The sequence below is a fragment of the Tachypleus tridentatus genome, chromosome 3 (genome assembly GCF_004210375.1).
Source record: "Tachypleus tridentatus isolate NWPU-2018 chromosome 3, ASM421037v1, whole genome shotgun sequence".
NCBI lineage: Eukaryota > Metazoa > Arthropoda > Merostomata > Xiphosura > Limulidae > Tachypleus > Tachypleus tridentatus.
The window spans coordinates 5,589,540-5,614,565 of record NC_134827.1 but is presented as its reverse complement, the minus strand read 5'-3'; the positions used below and the strand labels follow the sequence as shown (position 1 = coordinate 5,614,565).

General features: G+C 34.3%; 1 protein-coding gene across 1 annotated transcript in view; it reads right to left on the bottom strand.

The window, feature by feature from the left end:
- Positions 1–24,566, bottom strand: part of LOC143246259 (uncharacterized) — a 63,399-nt gene extending 38,833 nt beyond the window's left edge. The window contains exon 1 of the mRNA XM_076492682.1: positions 24,109–24,566. Within this exon, the coding sequence (XP_076348797.1) occupies positions 24,109–24,214 (106 nt within the window). The 5' untranslated portion in view covers positions 24,215–24,566. The remainder of the gene's footprint in view (positions 1–24,108) is intronic.
- Between the last annotated feature and the right edge of the window lie 460 nt (positions 24,567–25,026).

Sequence of the window (25,026 nt, the reverse complement as noted above, 5' to 3'; positions counted from 1 at the left end):
ATTAGGGAAAGCATGACTGGTCATGTAGTAAGAAAGGATGCAGTTCATAGGGAATAGGGATAAAAAATCCCATACCTGAGAAACAATCTGTAAAGATGTTATTAGGCCTAATTGACTCACGTTGGAGCAAGGGAAGGCACAGCAAAATCAGAAGGTGGAAATGGGCAATTTAAGTTTTCATCTGCCTGAAATGGCTCAGCTAAACAGGTGAGATTGACTCGTTTATCATTCAATCTCCAGGTGACTAATCATAGATAAATTCCCTGCTGGGTCATCTACACTAAAGGCCTGAGACAGTGCTAGCTAATTGAAGATGCGAGTTTTGAAGTAGTAATATGAGCTTTGGAATTCATAATGAAGATTCAACAAAGTATAAACACCAATGTGGCTTTAATAAACTGTGATTTATAAAGTTAAGAAACAGTCTTAATAAAAATAGAAGTAGAAATAAATGAAGACCACTTCGTGAGCATACTGAAGACAAACATAAAACTTTAAATAAACAAAAAGGAGCACATCCTAGTACAAGCACTGCCAAATGAGAAATGATAATTTTGTAGAGGCATACAGAGAGAAAAAGAGTAACATGTGTCACGTGAATACGAGACTTCTAGTAATGAAGCATGATGATTCAAGTGAGACTTATTACAATCGATTCCAATGGAGGGGAAAAGCCTTGTAGAGTATGAATAAAAATTTGCATATAAAGGGCAGCACTGGACAAGTAGCTATTCTTGTGAGGGGAGGGGAAGTATTGGAAGCATCTAACCTATAGCACTTTCATGAACAGTTACAATTGCATGAAGATGTACTGTACCAATATTTATTAACCAGGAGGAAGTGATTCCCAGTCTGTGTAACAACCAAAAGTCCCCAAACTTTTAAAGCACAAGATTCTTTTCACATCATTCAGATCACAGGCAAGAAGACACCAATGTGTCACATGCAATTGTGCAAAGGTCCAATGGTAGTTCTTATAGCTGCACATAGGTCAAAATGTTCAGGATTAGTATGAACACTGTATAGCCTTAGGTATCCAGAGAAAAACGTGAGACTAAACAAATTAAAATTAATAAAACTTGTTGGTTCTTACTTTAGAGAACAGTCCTTAATGTTGCTGGCCTACTTTCAGGGATGTAACAGGGTTAGCTGTATGTATTTACAGTCACTGAAATCTTTACAAAATTGTTAGAGGCTTATCTATTGATTGATATGTCAACATTTAGAGATGCTGATACACTAGCAGTATAACATATAGCCCAGCTTAGAGTACCTAAAAAAGGACCACATGGATCAGAAAACTAACTTTATCAGCCACCCTTTCAATGGGTTATGGAAAGTGTTGAGTGTGGTGATGATACACACTTCACCTTATCATCTTCAGTCTGATGGTTTAGTGGAACAGGTGTTGTAGACTTAAGTGTATGCTTGGTAGATTTCTCAACTCTGATGAAATTTACTGGGATGAACATTTATCCCATATCCTGGTAGCTTGTAGTACAACAGAACTGGTTGTTCACTGAGTATGCCCATGTTTGGCTGAGAAATTCTGCTACCAGTAGTTATGATGTATGGTCTTCCATCTAAAGTAGTCAAACAATATACATAAGAATATTTGGAGAGGTTATGGTGTGAAATGGTTGATGCATACAAGTTTGTGTGTAAGTAAGCAAAGTTGCCAAATAACAGACTAAATAGTGCTATAAGAAAGTGATGGAACAAAAGTATCAAAATGAAGATTGAGTGTGACTTCGGTATGTGTCAACAACACAGAATTCTCTTGGCTGCAAATGGACTAGACCTTATCTTGTGCTCCAGTGAGCTAGTCCATTAAAGTACAAGTTTCAGCAATTGAAGGGTGTACAAGAGTGAGTGGTAATAATAACCATCTGCATGCACATTTGACAAATTAACTTTTGGTTAAGGGATTTGACCATGAACCATATGAGAATGAAACGAATTTGCATCCACTTTGATCCAGAAGATGAAGAGTAAAGGACTGAGAGTAGTTATCTAGTAGCTCAGGATGACTCAACTTGGAAAGTATTTGATCTACAGACAAGAATCAGTTTCAGCAACCCACAGAAACATTGATAATAACCTCCCAATCAACAGAGCTGGGATTAAACGTGATCACCTAGTTAGGGCCAGTCAAATATTGTATGATCACTGGCTAAATGTAAGGGAAAGACTTTACTTTTCAAACAATCCAGTGATGTTTACCAACCACTGTATACACCACATTGTCTGTGGTGTGAAAGTTTTCAAAAATGAAAAATTGTGACTATACTTCCATTAAGGTGCAAATTCAAAGGTTATTTGGTTTCTGATAAATAAGGGAGTAGAAAACTCTTGTATTCTATACACTATAATGAATTAAAAGTCTAGTATATGTATGACACTTGACAAATAAGATTTAGTGGGACATTACAGCATGCATGCATGTGTAAAATTCTCACTAGAGGACATAAGAATAGCTTCCTTACACTACCATTATTACATATACAGATTGTCAGCATTTATATGTATTAATAGGCTCATGTATCTAAGCCCATTCCCCCACTTTTATGTCTGTATACAAAATATTTCCAAATCCTTAAAGTTATTATTGCAGTAAGAATGTTAAAACTTTTCCTTCAAATTATTTTATATAACAATTTCTGTGTTAAAATATTTTGTACAATTTTTTTATGAATGCAAGGAAATTCTTTTTGATGAATACCTGAAACACACGTGCCAGCTAGTCAGTCACAAAGTTTAAAAGATGTGGAAAATGAAGATAAATATACAATTTAAAGTCAGGAATATGCACAAACCTATATACTTCTAAGAAGTTTTAAATTGTGCATCTGTGTTTATTTCTGGTCATTCACATTCATTTCTGTCAATAACTAGTGTGGCAAAATATATAAACAGTCATATAGGTAAATGTTTTTGAATTTTAATCTTGGAAAATTATATAGTTATAAGTAGTTCAATAATTATTTTAAAAGTACAATACAGAAAGGTGCTTAAACCCAGTGCCTTTACAATGCATGTAGTTAGTTCGGGAACACAATTTAAAGTAACTGAAAGTAATTTACTGGTAGAAAGTTACTTAATCAGATTACAATTTGCCAATAAAATTGATTATATATGAGCATCAATTACACCAAATGTCATGTAAAATAACTAAAATTGTGATTAAATCAATGTTACAAAAATAAGCAAGCATTTTTTTTCAATTATTGCCCTATTTATTTATTCAAACAATAAAGTAAATACAATTTTGATTAATTAACCCTATGCATTTGGACCTAGTTCATTTATGCATGTCATGACCTTTTATAATGTTAACTTCAAAAAGTTTGTATTTATGTTGTCCAGTATTGAAATCAGGTTTCTAGCATTGTAAGTCTGCAGACATACCACTGTGCCACTGGGGAAACTTCAAATTAGTTGTTAATTTCTGTCAATAAAACTTATCAAAATATAATATAAAAACTTGAATCATAGACTATCTCAGTTTCAACATGTTAATTTTACAGAAATATTTTAAAATTTTTTAATCTTCATTTTTCTGTGATACAACATGTCTGAGCTCTTATTTCTCAATTTCAGAAACTTATAACTTCAATAATGTGCTTCTACAGTTTTAACAAACTATGAAAAAGTACTTTTCCAGTACTGGTCATTAAATAAGGTAAGATTGGCAGAAAATTTTTTCACAAATAAAATTCATAATTGAAACCAATATTACACTGTTTTCATTTGCCTTTGAACATGAGTTTGTTACACAATAATTTATATCTTAACTGGGACTAAAAGATACAAAATATTGATACCATTTTTTATATTTTTAAAGACACTAAGTTTTTGATGCATCATATACATTCAGTTCTTTACCATTTTCCATTACCTGCTGCTCCTAATGATGAAAGACCTAGAGATACATAAGTGAACCAACCTAACCCTGTAAAAGCACAGGCAGAGGCAAAAGTGACCAAACTATGACCTTTACTACAGTGCTATTTAACAAGGTATTGTGTATTTGACATCAACAGACTTCTATATTTGAGAAAGAACTTGCCACACTTGGTTTAAATACACACTGTAAATTTAGCATTATCAACCTTCTTTCTCCAACACAGGGTTGTCATAATGGACAGGCTCTTTGTACAATGGATTAAAAGAAATGAGATAGTTTTATTCTATTTAGACATTATATTACAGGTTATAAAGTTATATAGTTAAAGGTACCGAATGACATGCAGAAGTAACTAAATTTGACCAAAAAGACAGTTAAATTGACATTGTTATTTATATTTTACTATCTAGCTGCACATGTATCACTGATTAAGCTACATATAGGTGTAAGAGCCTAACTTGATGTAAACACAAAATGGGATTAAATGTTTTTCAACAACAGAGTATTTTCTTAAAACAAGTATAAACATTCAATATTTAAAAATGCACAATAACTTACGTAAAATGAAAGCACAATATACAATTAAAAACTCTACATGTTCCAATGGGGAGGGGGGGAAATTGATCTTCAAGAGACCAGAAGAAATACAGAATGTAGTTTTTAATTGTATAATTTGCTTTTAACTTGTACAGTAAATTATTGTGGGTTTTTAAACACTGAACATTTTTCTTATTTTATAAAATCTATGCACAAGAATAGTCATGAAGATATTTTCTATTACTGTTTTAAGGGCCAAGTTTATTTTACCAGTAGAAGTTATGCAGTCAATATTACATAATGTGCACCATACAAGTATCCATACCATGTTTCATATCACCTGAATTTCCAAATGGCACACTATGAACATTAAATTCTACACTGCAAAAACAACCTATCAGATTGCAAACTTTTTAAATTTCATAATTTCTCTTGACAGTTATTCACTTGTTTCTACAATTTTATATAATTGTTTTACTTTTTTTTCACTTCAAAGAGATTGGTTTTAGGAAAAGTCAACAAAACCTTGTGAATTGTATTAAGTTGTAGGAGGGCACAGCTATCAACATTTTTTTTTTTCAGGTCTACACAGATTAACGAGCAAAAATTAAACCTCTTGCCTGCTTAATTTTTTGGAGATACAAGTTTGTCAAACCCATGAAAAACCCTTCCCCCATTTCTCTGCCTTAAGATTGTTTACTACTCCATCTTATCTGGCTAACAGAGACATTTATAACCAATAAAAAGAGCACATGCTCTCTACATAAATTTTATGCTGCTGTTTACTTTGATGGAGAAAGCTGTCTGTCAAGGAGAATTCTACAATCCATATAAAGCAAATTTTAAAACCTATTTATAGCTTACTTAGAAAGCTGGATAAATTATATTAGTTTGGATGGAACATTTGAAAGCTACATGAACTACATTTTTGAACTGACAAGTTTGTGAGAAGAAATAAGGCTCACAGGGCAACTGTAAGGTGATATCTTATTCACTTGCTGTTCAAAGAGGTCTATAGACTAATAGACTTTTGCTGCTATTTGTTTCTTTAGCAGAGCAATAGTTTTATGAGTCAATGTATAGGCAATAAAACCATAAAATTGAAAGAAAAAAGTGAAAATGTTAACCTCTAAAAAGGTGAAGATATGTAATTATTTGAAAATCTCATTGAAATTATGCATTCAAAAAAAAAAGTATTATTCATTTTACTTTATTTCATTTCTATGTATATTCATAACTTTGCTACAGTTAGTGCTATGGAAGAGAAAATTTGATAAAACAAAGTGTATCAAAACCTTATTTTTTTAAGTTATTTTTCTTAACCACATCAAAAATAATTAATTAGTCAGATATAACAAATTAATGAATCCAACGATTATTTAATTTGCAAATTTCACAAATCACCTACCTTTACTTTCAAAATTGTTATTATTATTATTATTTAAAAACATTCTATCTTGGCAAGACTAATGTATTATTGCCAATTTCAGTAAAGGACATCTTGTAACCAACTTCATTATACAATGATACTATTAATGAAAGTCAAAGATAAAAGAAGCTTTATAACCTGAATGCTTTTAGAACGATATTTTTAACTCTATAAAACATTTATCAGGTAAATGTACTTGGATTAACAATCTGAGTGTAATAAATTGAACTTTATCATATCACAGGAAAAACAAATTATCATTGTTCAATACAGTTTTTCAAAGTTTCATCACTGAGACCAACCATGGCTTTAGTTTTTACATCCTATAAAGAGTAACTTTAAAACTTACTTTATAAAGAGTAATCAATTCTGTTGGTAATGATCCCAAGTTATATGGATGATGTTATAGGTTCTGTGCTGCTCTTGAAGCTACCACTTCCACCATTGATTATATTCAATCTGATATGCAACTATGCATTATCTCCATACACTAATTTCCATAGTAACAGACTTGTTAACAACAGTAAAGCTATTCTTTAGACTACATATCTTTACAACTCATCCAGAAGCCTCTACTGTACATGGATATGCACTTCTGAAAACACTTAAACAGATCAAAGCCAACAACCATTGGAAATTTCCATGAGAGAATGTTCAGGTATGCAGTCAGATGAGATTGGTTTGACAATTTCTCAGCCATCTTTATCATGAGCAAAAGATACTGATTAAGATATGATTAGAAGGTTACAAACTTCAGGCTTGTGAGATTTCATCACTGACAGGCTGCAACATAATACAGTAAGAAAATTTTGTTGACATGTCCATAAAGCAACCTGTTGCACTTATTGCTACGTCACTGCATCATGATATACACAAAAACAGTCACTCATTTAAATTGTAATTAATCCTCTGTCATAGGAAAAAATGCACATAATTAAAGCCATCAAGTAAAGAAGTACTTAAAAGTCTAGTTACATTAGCTGACAGTAATGTTACAATCAACAAAAGAAAGTACACACTTAAACAGTGTCTACTATATGAAGCAAATGAAGTTATAATACCACTATAAATTAGTTAAAAAAACAAAAATAGACAAATACTGTCACAAACATTCACTTGCATTAGTCTGTCTTTACTAAATAACCATGCAATAAAAAAATTATATGTACTGTTGCAATTATGAATTCCAAAGAAATGATAATCAAAGTAGGTGATTCTTTTTTGTAAAAATTTAAGAGTTAAGTATAAGTATGTTTCTAAATAGTTGGCATACAAATAGATATAAATGTAAACAACTAATGTAAATGGTTATGTTAGATATAAAGTTAAAACTGATGATATAAAATATTTATAAATGCCATATAATAGCTGTAAGCAAGATAACATTAATGATTAAACTGTGAACACAGGAAATACTTGAGAAAGAAAAAAGGACAGAAACTGATAAAGTGTAGAAATATTAACATATAATGTTTTAAAACAGAAATATCATAGGTTCTGAATACTTTCATATCATAGCCAAGTGTTTATAAAGACTATTCACAGATCTTAGTTAATGACTTTGGTATTTTCACATAGCATATCCACATACTTTGTGTAAAATTAAGTTAATAGGTGTCCTCTCTTATGGAACAAACTAGTCAGATGAATTGATTAATCATCTTAGACACCCAATTTCCGACTAATATTACCAAAGACTCAACTTCAAAGCACATACACGACATCATTGGTAGGCAAATTACAACGAGTTAACTCAAAACTAACCTTGCAAACTTAAAAAATTCCTCTCCTATAGAAGGCAACATAAGAAGTATCTTAAATACCTCTAATAACATTCTCTGCCATCTTATTAATATCATAAGCCTTTTCTTCCTGTCAGGATACTTTCCAGACATCTGGAAAAAAGCTAGAATTACAGTTAAAACAACTACAGGAAACTCCAACACAAACAATTTTAGACCCACAAGTTTACTGAGCTGCATAGGTAAATTAATGGAAAGAATTGTTGAAGATCAATCCTCTTCTGTGAAAACAATTTAATCCTTGAAATACAGAACTCTTCAAGAAAAGGATAATAGACTACAGACTACTTAACCAGACTTACAGAATCTATATACAAATCATTTAATAACAAATCAGGTGACATCTGCAGCCTTCTTTAGACATTAAAAAAGCTTTTCACTCAGTGTAGCACAATGCCACAGATTGATACTGATATATTTGCCCCTAATATCATACGATGGTCAAGTCACAAATTAATGCCCCCCCCAAAAAAAAATCACCAAAACACAACTCCAACAAATCAGTCCTATCATTAGCCCCAAGATTACCAGTATTTACTTCTATCAATTACATGCATAAAGCTTGCAACATCCCATTACTCAAAGACAAATTAATATTAGCTCATAAGTACTACAAAACAGCAGAGACAATAAAAACCTAAACTACCAAGCTACACACCCTGACTAGTGCTCTACACAAAACAATATCTCTATACAACATATACATGGTCTCCAAAATACCTTAAAACAACAAACATTTAACAAAAACAAATTTATGTACCAATCATTACACATATTTTATTTCAGCTCTGGGCACAGGACAGGTAGAATATTCACTGCCTGTCTTGCAAAAATGGGTTTTCTCAGAGTACTCTGGTTTCCCTCCACAGCAAATTCAAAGACACTTGGATTGGATCCAATTCAAGCTTCCCTGTGACCCTGATCACAAGAAGTTTATTGAATGCTTCTAGCTTCTTCTCTTCATCTTCAACATAGCATCATTGACTTTGATCATCTTCTCTGCCTTGTATCCAACTGAACCTTTCTCTGCATTTCTCTGTTACAACCACTATTTCAAATATCAACAGATGGACTGATAAAGAATGTAAAATTGGAAATGAAAAATGTTGTTGACAAAGCCTCCCAATACCTGAAAATCATAAAAATGAATAAACTACTTTCAAAAAGAGATAAAAAAGGAAGTGATATGAAGATGACCTGCAGGAATGAAATAGACGAGTAACAAACCATCCATTTGTAATGATAAAATGCAAGGGTCAATGGTGAGAAGAACATGCCAAAAAACGTGATACTCTGAGAAAAGTCCACCTGTCCTACAAGTGACTGGACAAATCTCATACATGAAGATAAAGCTATACCTCATGATGAAAGATGGGCACCTGAGGATGATGTAAAAGGGACTTCAGATCAAAAGAGGATAAAATTCCCCACATATCAAAAGATGCAACCGTGGCAAATAACATGAACAATCCACCAAAAGAACAGTGATGAGGACTTGGCAAAGAGTGTTGTGAATAACAGACATAGCTGTGGGGAAAAGTCAAACAGGATAAGTATGAACAGACAGATTGCACAAGTCCTGGATTAAAGCATTCTACCATCAGACAAGCAGTCCAGAACTGGAAATCAGAAAAGAGGAGGTTTAGGATTCAGGGAAGTCACAAAAGGAAGCCATATCAGGTCATCTGATTAATGACTCCACAAGAAAAAAGCAAACAAATTAAAACACCAGAAGATGGAATGATCTTTCCACAAAATGATTCTAGTTATGGTGAAATAGCTAATCTCCCAGGCATAGCAAGTCAACAAGATATGATGCTTGTGAGTCCCAAAAAAATAAAATCCTGAGCTAGAAAGCCGAAATCCTGAAAGGAAGTGTCTCACCATTGGCTGATGCAAGTTTCAACAGTGAATTTGTTCAAATGGATCATCACATGATTACCAGAAAGAAAACAAGCTTGTTAAGCAGTTAACAGTTATATTCTAAGGCATTAATATCAAAGACCACTCCCTCTTGAAACTACACCTCAAATATGTTGTAGATGTGCAGGACTGTCCTCACCTAGAAAGCAAAGCATCAGTAAAAAATACAGGTCCAATGAGGTTAGGAAAAAGATACCCAGTATTATATGGCACTAACTAAGATACCTTGGCAGCAAAGGTGGAGGGATGGGTGAAGAGATATGAGGGATGACAGGAACCCTCTGAACATATTCCACTGGTCATTCAGAATCCAATGAATGGGAGACATGAGTATTTACAAGAACATTCAGTCAGTTTTGAAAAGAGATTAGAGTTTTGGTAATGAGAAGTCCAATGTCCAAGATTTAAAAAAAACATGACAGATTATCCTAAAACCAAGTTGAAAGAAATTCTCATATGGACCAAATAGTGCAAAGGTTCCCAACCTTTTTGCACTCGTGACATGAAAATGTAATTCATGAAATAAAATTAATGTTATCCGAAGCTACTTCTAACAAGGCTACGCGACTCCCCTTCCAAGGCTTCGCGACCCCCTGGTGGGGTTGCGACCCACCAGTTGGGAACCCCTGAAATAATGGGTACAGGTGACTTTGGAGAACTTAACCAGCCAAACCAACTGAGATGCCTTCTGAAAGATTAGAGGGTTTGTCACTATGAAAACTTATTTGGATGGACCAAGAGGGTGTCACATTTGTCCATATAATAGTGAAACTAGAGTTTTACAGATGCATCTGATGTATCAATGTTCTCATGACCCCATTAAAAATACAGGGTGTTCGGAAAGTCACTGTGCAGTTTAGTAATCAGCATTCATTCAGTCTATTTCAAGCCAGCAACTGATAGCAGTGTTTAGAAACAAAATAAAAAGGATTGAAGCCTATATTGATGACAACAGGGGTCACTTTCAACATTGTTTATAATTGTCATTCATATTTACCTCCTGTATTCTATATTGAAACACGTCTGTTAATAAATATGACTTTCCAAACACCCTGTACATGGGACCAAGTCTAACCCAATGGAAAGGAAACAGAACGGAAAGAGATCATCATGAACAAATTCCAGAAATAATTGGTAGATTGAAAAATCAGGATGGGAAGAAAAGCATCTGAATTACTAACTTTGGTAACCCAAAGGAAACAGAACAGAAAGAGATCATCACGAACAAATTCCAGAAATAACTGGTAAATTGAAAAATCAGGATGGGAAGAAAAGCATCTGAAATACTGACTTTGGTAACCCACAAACCACAAAAGTACACCCACCTAAGATCGAGTAAAATGTGCATTTTGAATCATAGAATGACAAGAAATCTACAACAGAATGCTAATTTCCAATCTTCTTAGGGGGAAAAAAAAAGTAAAAATCAAATAAGGTGTTGAGAACCTGTTCTAGAGAGTTGATAGTCTGTAGAGAATAATACACAGCTCCTTTTGGTGCAAAAAATATACAGAATCTGATGGAGTAAAAAACAAAAAACAGAAAGAAGAGACTGAATGCAAAGAAAAAATAAAAAGGTAGGATAGATGGTAAGTCCTTCCAGCTGTCAGTAAAGCAGCAACAGTTAGCTCCTGAAATGGAATGTTAGGACCTCAATAGGTAAAATTTACAAAAATGATCAAGAAAACTAATTTGTCATCAAAAATTAGTAAGCAGAATTCATAGTAAATACCCTCAAGTATAAACAAGATGAATGAAAGAGTATAAGACATAACTGGAAGTTAAAGAACCAAGTAATAGAAAAACTGTATAATTCTAAAAACAAAGAAACAAACTTGAACACATTTAAAAACAAGCAATGTTAAGATAAGAATGAGTCTTTATTCAAATGTTAGTGGTTATGAAGAGTACTGCACAGGGAAGATGAGTCACTCATATTGATAGAGGGCTAGAGTTTAATGCCAGTTACATTATAGGCTGGCCCAACTTACATTTGTAAGTGCAGGGATGGGAGCTTTGTCCAAGGCTTGTGTGTTGTACAAGTCTTTACAACAGTTGCTCTATTATAGAGAGAGGTAGGTAGGCATTTCTGACTTCAGTTTCACATACATTTTATATTATTAATACATTTCTTATCACTGGCACTGTCTCACATAAATGCACATATCTTTTTCATTCATTACATGTTGACTAAATTAGATCTGAAATACAACAGGAGTATTAAGCATGCACAAGATAATGATTTATTATTAATCATTTAGTCAGGTAACGTTCTTATAGTACCAAGCATTTGAAACATTGATATTCTATTTGCCTAAGGAAACAACAATTTGTCTCGGCCAACCATGATGTTTCATCAAGTTACCCGGCCAAACAAAGAAAGGTAAATCAATACTGACTTCTGTGTCAAAACTATCATGTGTGTGTGTGTGTGTGTGTGTGTGTGTGTGTGTGTGTGTTGCCTTGTTTTCTCAAAAATATTGTCTTTGTCAACTTCTACCTTGCTAAATATTAAAAATGATGCAGAAGATCATGTTGTATCAGTAGGAGATTGACAAATAGACACATGGATTGTTTGTAGCATCTTTAAAAATATCAAAGCATGAAGCTAATTGCATCTAAGGTTAAAATAAATGTAAACAAACACACAAATGGTTAGAAATACTGTGATAAATGGTTTCTCATTGGAGATAATTTTAAAATAGAAATAACAAATTGTAGATTTTTTCACAATCCTCTTATATTTGTCCAGGATAAACACAAGTCTGTATTGATTTTTAATGCTTTCCCAACATTTAGCATCTAAACCACAACTTTTAATATTGTCCACATCTACAAACAGGGTAAGCTCATATTGCAAAGAAAAAAAAATAACCCATTGCAGAAAAAAATATTTTTGATATCTTTTTTTAAAACAATATCATTTACCATAATGATATTCAATTAGCCTATTCTTATCTTAATTGGACTTGAATTTCATGGTGACTGTTCAACAATTGTTGAAACATTGGTACTTATAGTTCAAAATGAAACTTTTTCTTATAAATGAAAAAAAGGCCTAGATGTTCAAAATGCTTAGTATGTTTTCTTTGTAGTTATTAATGTGATGGATTTTCAATTTCTGCTAAATCAAACCAGAAACATGAGGAGAAAACAGACTTAATGTGTATTGGCAAGTACTAATAATACAACAAATAGTATAAAATAATCATACTCAAATTACAATGAGAATACTGTGCTAATCAGTGATGAAGTTGTACATGATGAAAATAACATCAATTTTACTGATAAGGTTTCAGCCTTAAATTAATTTGTTATTTGGCACATATTGACACAGAGCAACTAGGCTATCTGTGCCAAACAACCAGCAAATATTGCAAGTAAAATTATTAAAAAATATAAAAAGAAATAAAGTTAAAACAATGCTCAAAATCTGGATAAAGGATTTAAATAGAATTAGAAAGCTATTTACAATAGCTTGTAAAGAGTTATAAACAAGGAACTGCCAAAGGGGCAGAGTTAAAAATTGTGACCAATGCATAACCTAGTTAAAACAACATTCTCCTTTCAATCCTTTTGGAAACCAGAGATGCTAACTATTTCAAATGACTGAGCATAATGATTCTAGACAGAGCCCTTTTATCATTTGTGGCTACTAGGCTTGACCAATGTCTCTAAGCTGTTTATTATATTATTATTATTATTATTATTATTATAACTATTATTATTTATTACTGGTATAGACTGCTCATTTATGACTGTTGTGTATTTAATAAATAAATTTTAAAAAATTCTTTTGAAATTATGTCTAGTTCAGAGTAACAAACATACTGGTAAAACAACATTGAACATGCACAAACAGCAAGCAGAAAAAGCCTTTGTGTAAGGACTAGCTTATATCATGTTTATGACACATTGTAATAGTTTTGTAGCTGTTGCAGCCTTTGCTTTCATGAGAATGTCTCTGGATGGTTGGGAGTTATAACAACATTGTCCATTTGAGTGTATACACATCTTGTGTGTTATAATACTGCTCAAAACTGAGGTCCTCAAGTTTGGTCTGAACTTGCTTTTGTTTTTAGTCACTAAACTAAATATCCTTTCACTGTCAGCATTAGAATGGAAGATTGTAAAAATTCCAAGCATAACCCTACACAGAATGTCATACTTCTGGTTGCCATTTCCATCCTTAACTGTAGATAGCTGAACCCAAAACTTGTCAACATTCAACTAAAGGACAGTTTCTGAGAAAGTATCAATTTGATACTTTCTTCAAATTTTGATCAAATATTACCCTTCCAACTTGTCAATAGTGTCGTGCTCACGTGTATTGACAAGGACAGGATACCTGTCTATGAAGAAGCATAGAGAAATCTTTGCTGACTTTCAGTTTTGGATCAGCAACCTCTGCGTGAATCAAAAGTTCATCGTTTAGAGGGAAATGTTTCATCATGTAATTTGTAGCTGCAATATAGTATTTCTCGACACTGGTGTATAAGCTGATCAGGTCCCCTTTTCATATTTAACAATGTATTCCTTGGCAGCATTTCCAATAGAAACTCTCTTATCAGATTTGTGTAAGGATTCATTGATGTTGCCTTCAAGATATTCTGGCTTGATGTATCCGACAAGTATATTTTTAACTTGTGTAATCAGAGTTCTATGAATAATGTGTATGCAAGGTTCTTCTCTTTGGAATATCAAATTGGCTTGCTTAAATAGAGGAATTGCAGACTGAAGAAAAAGACAAAATAACAAGTTATTTTTGTTGTCCAAGAAAACAATTAACTTATCCAACTTGCTCTGCACATAACTTTTCTTGGTTACTTCCTTGCTAGCTTTCATTTTCTTCTCTTTTTTTCATCGACTGTTTCTTCTTTAGTTCAAGGTCAGACTGCCTAAACATATATTGAGTTATATCAAATGTTTCTTTGTTTGCTTTTGAAGACTTGTCTTCTGTCCCTGTGTGGCTGAGAGGATGTCTTGACTGTTAGTCTTGCTGCCTGACTGAGCTGCACATTTAGATCCTTTTGAATCTAGTTTTTCCTTTTCACAGTGAAAATACTTATTCAATGTCTTCCACATGTCCAATATTCTGTTGAGGTACACCCCAAGTGATAGCCATCTTGTGTTAACAAGATGTAGAATTTTTCTTGTTTCTTTGTCATACAATCCTTGAAACTCTGAGATGTTGTTTCCTGCTAGCACTTTTGTCCAGAAAATAGTAGATATCTATCAATATATCAGAAACTGGGCAGGACAGTTCTCTGGAAGCTTTCTGGGCAGCAATATTCATGAGGAGACAGGCACAGCCCATGAAGTAAATGCTAGGCTGTCGTCTTGAGATGTGTCCCATCACATCTTTACCTATACCAGACATAACTGATGCATTGTCTGAAGAAAACCAGACAGTTTTCACATGGAATTTTCCTCTTTGTCAGTTCGCGGTCCAAAAGCTTGAAAATATTCTCTCCTGTTGAAGCTTCTTTCCATTCCACCATTGTCAAAAGAGAACAAAATTTTTCCAAGCAAAGGGTCAAGATATCGTACAACCACTGGCTACAGTTTTGAGTCATCCGTGTCTGTGGATCCATCTGTGGTTAAACTGTAAACACTGTTAGTAAGTATGCTTGAAATCATTTTGTCATCTTCACAATCCAACATTTGTGCAATGGCTTTAGTTTTGGTTCTAACACAGCCATATTGTTTTGCTATATCAGAGTCTGGGAACATTTTTCTGAATAGATGTCCTGCATGATTGGCTACAGCTAGGGGTAAATTATGAGCAATGACAAATTGTGTAAACATCACTTCTGCATTAATGGTTTCTTATTCTGAATTCTTACTCATAAATGTTGTTATTTGCATCGTTTTTGTCTATGTCTCAGCCTTTTGTTGGTGAGATGCTGATTTTGTATGTCTGGAACAATCGTTTATCCCACCATGCACCACAGAAAAATCGATGTGACAAACTGTACAAAATGCATGACTGTCACTGACTTTTGATGCAATGACCAGATATTTTGCACTATACTCTTTCCTAAATTTTTGATTCACAGTTTTAGTCCTTTTAGATTTTCCAGAAACAAGACAATCTGGTGAACGAGGGCTCTTTTTTTCCCCATCTTGTGAACAATCACATTGGTGTTTCTATGCCACTTAGAAAATGAGAAATACCCATCTACACGAGCACTGATTGGCTGACAAACACTGAAGACATAACTATGGATTCCCCCACATACCCAGTATGGAGAAGCACCACACTCAAACTATTGGTAGATGACGGAGATACAAATATTTTTATTATTTCAAGCACAAACATAATTATTGCAAGTAGCCATTTGGACTATGTCTTTTATTTATTATCAAAATTTATTTGTATTTCACTAGAAATTTTCTTTTCTCCCATTTCAAGCCCTGGGGGAACAATTTATCACTTTATTGTATAGGCCTATATAATATATAATAATTTGGGAGTTGGAACAAGTCGTAATATTTGTCTGTATGAGCATATAGTCATAATGTATACACTAAAATCGTAATGATTATGCTCAAATCATAATGGTTGGCATCTCTGGGAAACAACATGGCTAATGAACAACAGAAGGTTTGATCTGGAAAAGCTTGTTATGATGTTGCTCATTTAAGGCAAAGGCCAACTGCCACAAGGCCAAGACTTCAATGCAGGACCATAGCTCAAATATGGGGTAAGCACAGGTGTGATGGCATCAGAGCAGATGGACTTTACTGCAGTAACATTGAGCTCATTCCTATGAATACTGAAGCAGCCACATATCTAGAGAAACTGGATACAGATAGAGGGTAAAAGAAAATTGGGCCAGTTGTTTCTGAATATCAATAAGAACAGGGTGAGAAATTACTCAGCAATTCTAGAATTAGGAGACAGCTAAGAGAGTCACTGTAAATAGTACAATCTAGATACTAAATAGCTTCTTCATGATCTAGGGCAAAAGAAAAAGCACACAACTCAACAGTAAATGCAAACTGTAGAGCAAACCATGTGAGCAACCACTGAGCCACAACAAACCATGGCAGATCCCACATTATTTCAAACCATCCATATAAATGGGAATGAAAGAATGGTTTAAAAGATGTTCAGCAAAGAGAAGACTGTACTTCCAATTGGGAGTACCCTCCTTCCTCAGATGGTTCAAACAAAAGTCACTGGTGAGGATAGTAATATCATGGTGGGATGGGTTGAACAGTGGAAACAGCAACATCATGCAAGGACAGACCCAATTCAGCCAACTGCACCTGGATATAAAGTTCAAAAGGAATAAAGTCTGACTCTCTATCCCGAAGCAACATAGTCCACTGATAAAGGAAGATACAACCTCAGGATAGATGCTGTGATAAGGATCAAAGTTTAATGGCATACTGCAAAGACAGTTGAAAAGAGTGGAGGTGAAGAGAATGGGGGTTCATGGGACTCAGTGTACAAACTTTGGACTGGAGAAGTGCAGAAAGCCTCTCTACAGAGCCAGAGCCCCAGATGGTGAATGGGGTCCAGCATCTTGAAGGTCAAAGTCCTGGTTGAGCCAAAGAGCAGACCTATAGTCCTTTTTGGAGAAAATGAGGGCATGGTAGATCCTAACCATAGAACATCAATCAGCTCCCCAAGAGGTGGAAGAGAGGACAGAAGATGTTCAGTGCCCTCATACACTTCACATGTAGCTGTTTGATATGAGGAATGAAAGGCAGCTTCCTGTCAAAGATAAGCTCCAAAAACTTTGCCTCAGAAAACATGGAAAGAACAACATCACCAAGATGGAGCTCAGAATCAGGAGTGTATACCTCACTGGTGGGGCAAAAGTGCATGCTAACAGTTCTGGTGAAAGAAAAGGTAGAACTCCACTTCAACAAGCAATTGAGAGTAGTCTCAAAGACTCAAGATGCCATTCAATAAACCTCATGTTCAACAACTGACAAGATGTGGAAGTTGTTGACACAGCTTGTTTGCAATAAAAGTAGGAAATTGTGTAATGATAGCATTAAGCTGGATATTGGAAAGTGTGACAATCAAGATACAGCCCTGAAGTACTCCAAGTTCCTGTGGAAAAGAATGGAAAAGTGTTGAATCCATGTTGTCTTAGAATTACATGTTCAGTAAAAGTACTGGATAAAAATGAGTAAATGGCCATGAGACCCATAGGAGCAGAGTTCCCACATAATGTAGTAACTTCAGTGTGATAAGCCTTTTCAAGTTCAAAGAACATAAAAATAACCATTTCTTTTGAGGAAGGCTTTCCTGATCAACATTACGTCAACTTAGGAAGTGCACTGTAGAGTGCTGTTGACAGAACCCACACTGGATGGGTGAAAGAAGGTTGTATAATCAAGGAACTAAATAAAATGAGCATTAACCATCCTTTCTGAGACCTTACAGAGACAGCTAGTTAAAGCAATTTGATGATAGAAGGGATCTTGGGATCATTCCTAGGCTTAGAGAAAGAGAGAACAATAACCTGGCAACAAGCATCAGGAAAAACATTCTCCTGCCAAATCTGGTCAGAAACCAGAAGAATAACAAGATAGGCAGGAAAGATATAACATAGCATCTCATTGTGAACATTATTAGGTCTGACTAATGTACTGCCAAACCAATGAAGAAAAAGTTTGAGTTCTACCAGTGTGAAGAGGCAATTATAGTTGTAGAGAAAATCAGCCCAATCGAAAATAGGTGATCACTCCACCCACGATTTGATGGTCAAGAAGGTGGGGAAAGAAACAGAAGTGCTGGTTGCATGAGAAAAACTCTTTCCAAAAATATCAGCAATGTTATGTATATCAGCAATTATATACATATTATATCAGTAAAAAAGGGAGACAACACCTGTTCAATGAGAGTTTCAAGGTCTGATTGATCATAAGTCTCTCCAGGTCAGGAAGAAAGAGCAAACAGTGATGGTATGATCCAAGGAAACAGATGAAATGGCCTCCAAAAGTGTATCAAGTAGCAAACCCAGGGTGTGCACATTTTGTTCAACTAGTAGTTCCACCCCTCCAACAATTTGTCCATTACATAACTTGTCATTCCATTGTGAAAAACACTGCTGATAGATGGCTGTATTGGCAGGTTTCAAGAATGTTTCCTGCAAGAAAGACGTACAAAATGATAGGATTCAATCATGACTTTAATGTCATCAACATTAGAATGGAAACCTTGACTGTTCCACAGTATAAAAGCAGTCATTTTCACTTAAGTAAAATGAACAGAATTGGATGGAGAACACTTTGGCTAACAACCACACCATTTTTCTTTAGTAGAAGATCTGTCTACCTCCACAGATCCTGCCCTCAGTTGAGTAGGTAGACCTCTGTTGGTAGACATACATTCCAGCAAATAAGAGCACAAATGAATAATCATTCTGCATCTCAAGATTGAAGAGGATGGGCCAAAGGAAGTGGATACATGCAATCACTGGAAGGAATAGTGGAAACAGAGACAGGAGTAGACATTAACATGTCAACTCACTTATCCATAGAGAGCAAGAGTCTTCACATGGGCTGAGAATGACTCTGTTGGAGGCAGAGAAAGATCTATCTGCACTTACACTGTAGCAGTGAAATGAAGGGTAGCAGCATATGTCAGAGATGGAATTGAGGACAATAACTTTCAAACTTTGGGTAAGAAATATTATGGAAAATATGTAAATGTTGTACTTCCTTCTCTATCCACTTAGGGCAAAGATTAGTAGCAAGAGTGGTGTGAACCACCACAATTTACAAACATCAAGAAATCACAATAAGATGCCTTCAAATGTCCAAACCACTGACACTGGAAACACCCTAGTGGGTTAGGAATGGATGGTTGCACCTTACAGTTCAGATAACCTGCCTTAACAGAGGAAGATGGATATGACGATGCAAATATCAAAATTAAGACATTTGTCAGCACCACAATTTTAATCTTGCAAATGGAAATACAGCAAATGACAGAAATGCCTTGCCTGGATAAACCAGCAAGGATCTCTATGTGTGAATGTTCTTTAAATCCCTCTAATGACCACTCCTTGGAAGAAATTCAAAGTAATGAATTAACCTAAATGGGTACATCTCCAAAGGTCTTAGACTGCAAAAGGAGTTTACTATGAGAAGGTGTTGATGTTTCCATCAAAATGTCTCCAGAATGCAACTTGCTGACTCACATGGGTGAGCTAGCAAGCACCTCTAACCCCTTTTGAATGAAAAAAGACAATTGCTCTAAGGATTTGTCTAATAAAGAGTAGAGAATTAAAAATTGGAGGATAGTTTCTGACTGTGGTGATTTTTTAACAATTTTGTCTGTGCATGGTCATTTATGAATTTGATTTTTGTAAGTTTTGGGGGAATCCATAGTAAAGAAAGGAAAATTTAGTGCCCACTGACACTACAATGACAAAGAAGAACACTGCAGCAATATCATGGTTTCATGAGCTGTATACCCAAACACCAGCAGACACAATGTGCACAACACTTGTTCAGAACATCCAACACTGGTACTCAGTTGACCCTTGCCCAACAGGATCAGCCAATTGACCCTTGAGGGGATCCACCAGGCATGTTGGGGTTGGACTCCCTCAACCACCAGGATCTTCTCCTTCCCTTCACACATCACTAGGCATTGCAAACACACAGGTGGATGTTGAGATCACAGAGAAGGTAAATTGAAAATACAGAATCTTAGCTGGGAGGTTGCTTCACCATATATAGACATCCAGTCTTAAATAAAAATAATGATGATTACAGAAAAAGTGAATACATCATGAAACCATGGAAAAATGTAAATAGTAGAGATGTTTTTTAGAATAGAAGTTTCTTTGACAATAAATTTATGAAATCCAAAATCATGTGCAAATAACTCCTTTACGTGTATTGATAAAGCAAGTCATGTCATTACCTTTAGCATTTAAATATGCTGTCTTATCTTTCCCAATGATGTAAAACAGTTATTGCTGAATATAGGAAAGCAAACTGTAAATGACAGCAGAGAAATAAAAGATATCATATCCAGTAACAAATTAAAGAACAATACAACTGAAGCACAATAAAAACTTCATTAATCTCCTTCCAGTTACATTTTGACACCCAATTATTTTCTCAAAATATCCTGCAGTTTTTGAAAATCAGCTTTCCTAAAAATCAGGGAAGAAACTCTCATTACAATTATTTGCAATTTTTCTGCTGGTTCCAATAAAAGAGTTAAAGTTAACAGCATTATAATCACTAGTATCCACATGTTCTTGCATAACTGCATTTCTAATTACAGTATATTCTTAACAATACAAAGAACATGTTCTAAAAGGATATCTTCACTATACAGAAGGTTAACCGTTCTTTATTTTGCAGAATCTGTACATACACTAATACAACTGCATGTCACTGTACCTCTTAAGTTGTGGCAATGTTAATGACGTGTTTAGCACATACATTTGGTTGGTTGGTGTTTATTGGTGCAAAGCAACTGGGTTATCTGCACCAAATGACCAACAAAAAAGTAAAATCATTAAAATACACAAAAAGGAGTTATATTAAAACAAAACAGTCCAATTTTTTAAACTAAAAACTGAGTTAAAAAGGCCAATGGCTATTAAAATTTAAAAACACAACTGAGATGGACAGTATCACCATCAATGGCACTGTTCAACATTAAGTGTGAACCCCTGGTAAAAATATGTCTAAAATGGTAACGTTGCTCACAGTCATAACAACAGCTTAAGCTATTGTGAGTTGAGTGTCAAAGGTCATACAGTGGTGCATCAGTCCCAGATAAAAGAATATGATTAACTAAAAAAACTGACCAATGCACAGCTTAGCCAGGACAAATTCATCCTTCTAATCCTTACAGAAACAAGACAACCAAAGAGCAATAGAAGGTTTGATCCGGAAAAGCTTGTTATGTTGTTTACAGCAAGTTGATTGCCAACTGGTGCAGAGCTGAGCCTTGAAAACAGAGCTGTAGTCCATGTATAGGACAAGCACAACCATGATAGCTAGTACAAGAACAAACGGACTAGCTGCAATGTCAGTGAGCTCATTTTCATGAATACCGATGTGGCCCAATATCCAGAAAAACTGGATAAAAGTAGACAATGGTAAAATGGGCCAATCAATTTTGAATATCAGTGAGAACAGGGTGAGGACTAACATGAAGTGATTCCAGGAACAGTAGAAAATAAGCAAGTCAGTATAAGTAGTAGAGTTTGTGCACTGCATAGCTTCTATGTGGTCCAAGGCAAAAGAAATGGCATACAAATCAGCAGTGAACACAGAAACTGTAGAGGGGATCATGTGAGCAACCACTGAGCTAAAACAAACCACGGCAGAGCCAAAAGAGTCATCCAATTTTGAACTATCTGTATAAATGAGAATAGAAGAATTGTTTGAAAGATGTTTGGCAAATAGAAGGTAGTAGTTCTGATTGGGAGTATCCACCTTCTTAAGATGATTCAAAGAAAGGTCATATTTGAGGGATGATGATAAGCCATGGTGGGATGGGCTAATGCAGCAATGTTATCCAATGACAGATCCAATTCATCTAACTGTGCCTGGATACAAAGGCTGAAAGGAACAATAGTAGATCATCTATACCAAAAGAGTATAGTTCACTGATGAAAGACACAACCTAATGTGAGATGTTGTGATAAGGATCAAAGTTTAATGGCATACTGCAAAGAAAATTGAAAACAATGGAGGCAAAGAGAAAAGGGGGTTTGTGGGACTCAGTGTATAAACTGCAGACTGGAGAAGTACAGAAAGCAGTTGCCATACTTCCACATAATATCATAAGCTTTCTCAAGGTCAAAATACAGAAACAAGAAAGGCTTTCCTGGTTGACATTTTCATGTCAAATCAGGTGATCCACAGTGGAGCACTGTTGTTGGAATCCATACAGGATGGGTGAGAGAAGGTTATTTGATTCAAAGAACCAAACAAGACGAGCATTAACCATTCTCTCTAAGAACTTACAGAAACAGGTCATCAAAGCAGTTGGACAGTTTGAAAGAATCTTTGGAACCTTCCCAGGCATAGGAAAAGAAAAGAAAATAGCATGTCACCAACATCAGGAAAAACATTCTCCTGCTAGATCCAGTTACAAACAACCAAAAGAATAGTAAGAGAGGCAGGAGAGATATGGCATAGCATCTTGTAGTAAATTTTTATTTTTAATTTCCATTTTCTTATTTTCATCTTTCGAAGTTCTACTCAAATAAGTGGTTGAGTTTAACAATGCAAAATGGATATTTTTTCTTTATGTTCATTGGCCTTAAGATTTTGGCCACCAGTGTATAAAGACAACAACTGAAAGACCAAATGGTTTCTTGTTGTGCATGTTATGAAACCTTAATCACACAAACTATTCCATAGCTACAAATGAAAAAAAAAAAAAAAATTCTGATGAAGAACAAATCTGTATGTAGATTTCTAAAGCTTTAATGTGTTACTTTCAGATATTTAAGTTTGTACTTCCAGTTTCTTTGTTCCATCAACAAAACAGATCAATCTAGCAAAAATATTATAAACTGCTTTTAATCTTTTGCAAATGCATCAAGACCCCTCTATTTTTCATAAGCTCTAGACATACAAATTCAAAACTAAGCCTTTTTTGTATCTTAAATAACTTAAACCAGTCATATATAGTATTTCAATACTATTTCCAGCACTAAAAATAAGAACCTAAAACACCATACACACAATTTGAATTTCTACCCAAGGCTTCATGAGTCTTATACTAAATTAAAATAACCTTTTAATTCCCAAGAATAAAATTCAAATAAATAGAACCAATAATGTTACTTGTTCTTATCACCACAGCTAAACACTCTGGTTTGTTATAAAGAAGCAGACTTAAATGTACTTCTATAATAAGAGTGTATCCAAACCTTTATGACAAAGAACAGGAGAACAGTCTACTTATTTCATAAGAAGTTAATAAATTTTATGTAAACTTTTAATAGTACTATTTTTCTTTATGTATAAATCTTATGCTATATGACAAGAAAAAGCCAGGTAAATATGGATTATATATGTTAAAGATTTACAAGCCAAAATTCGCATGATTCAAGCTACACCTCAGAATCAGTAGCTATTTTAATGAGAAGACAATCAAAGAAACCATTAACAGTAACCCCCTGTAACTAATTAAAAAAACATTAAGTTAAAAAATACACAATGGCTTATCTGTGCACAAATTAAACTGGAACTTTAAACAAGAATTACATCAAAACCAATACACAAGATAAAAACTTAACATCTACAACAGAAAATATATAGCTTCCAACAATAAAAAATCATTAAAACTACTAAAAATAACAACAATTAAATTAAAAACTTCCAATAATAATACTTAGTAATACTAGATAAAATATCATATTTTATTAAAATGTTAAATTTGTTGCATATTATTGCATATGAAAAACTGGCTACGATTACAATATAATTGTCACAGTTAATAGCGGAATAGACATGATTCTGCTTTATGGATAATCATGAATTTTAATCAAACTTACATCTTACTGAGTGAAAAGCAGTGTTTCCACTGTTTGTAAAGCTTTTCCCAAGTCGCAATTCACGAACTTCGTTATCCAGACCTAACCTATCTGTTATGCTTGACATGACAGAATCCACTACTAACTTGCCAAATTAGGCCTGCTGTATAAAATAAACTTTAGAAAACAGGTTATGAAACATATACTAAACAGCAGCTTGCAAACGAAAGTTTAGCCTAACTGTTCAAATTTCACCAATATATACTCTTACTTTAAATTAATTCTAATAGCAACGGTCTTCTGAAAACGTGTAATATTTGTAAACTGGAACAAACTGCAACTGAATTTATGTATTACATTACAAAAAAAAAAAAAATTAGGATACCGTTTTCATGGGTACAAAACCCAAGAAACAATAACCTAGTTTAACAGCACTAACTTCGTACCACACGCACAAAACGCAAAGCCAAAACTCACACGTCGCGGAAAATCCAGATTTTCTTTAAATAAAAAGTCACACGAGAGAGATACGCATGCGTTGACATCATCTTATTTCCGCCTCCGTTGTCGTCTGCTGTGGAATTTGTACATTTGTATTTGCATTACCTCAAATAAGTTAGACTATTAAACAAGATACTTTAAAATTTAAAATAATATAACATAAACTATAATGCACGCGTATCAAGCATGAAAAATAAATTACAACCTTAAAACGTAAGGGTTTTTGGTGTTATAGCTCTTCGGTCGAATTGCGCATTTCATTTTATTAACGCTACCTGTCGGATATTTTGTTGATTAATCGAAACACATAAATGTTGTTTGCTAGCGTCCTAAGTGTCTTTTTCATGTGTGTGTGTTTTTTTTTCTTATAGTAAAGCCACAGAGGGCTATCTGCTGAGCCCACCGAGGGGAATCGAACCCCTAATTTTAGCGTTGTAA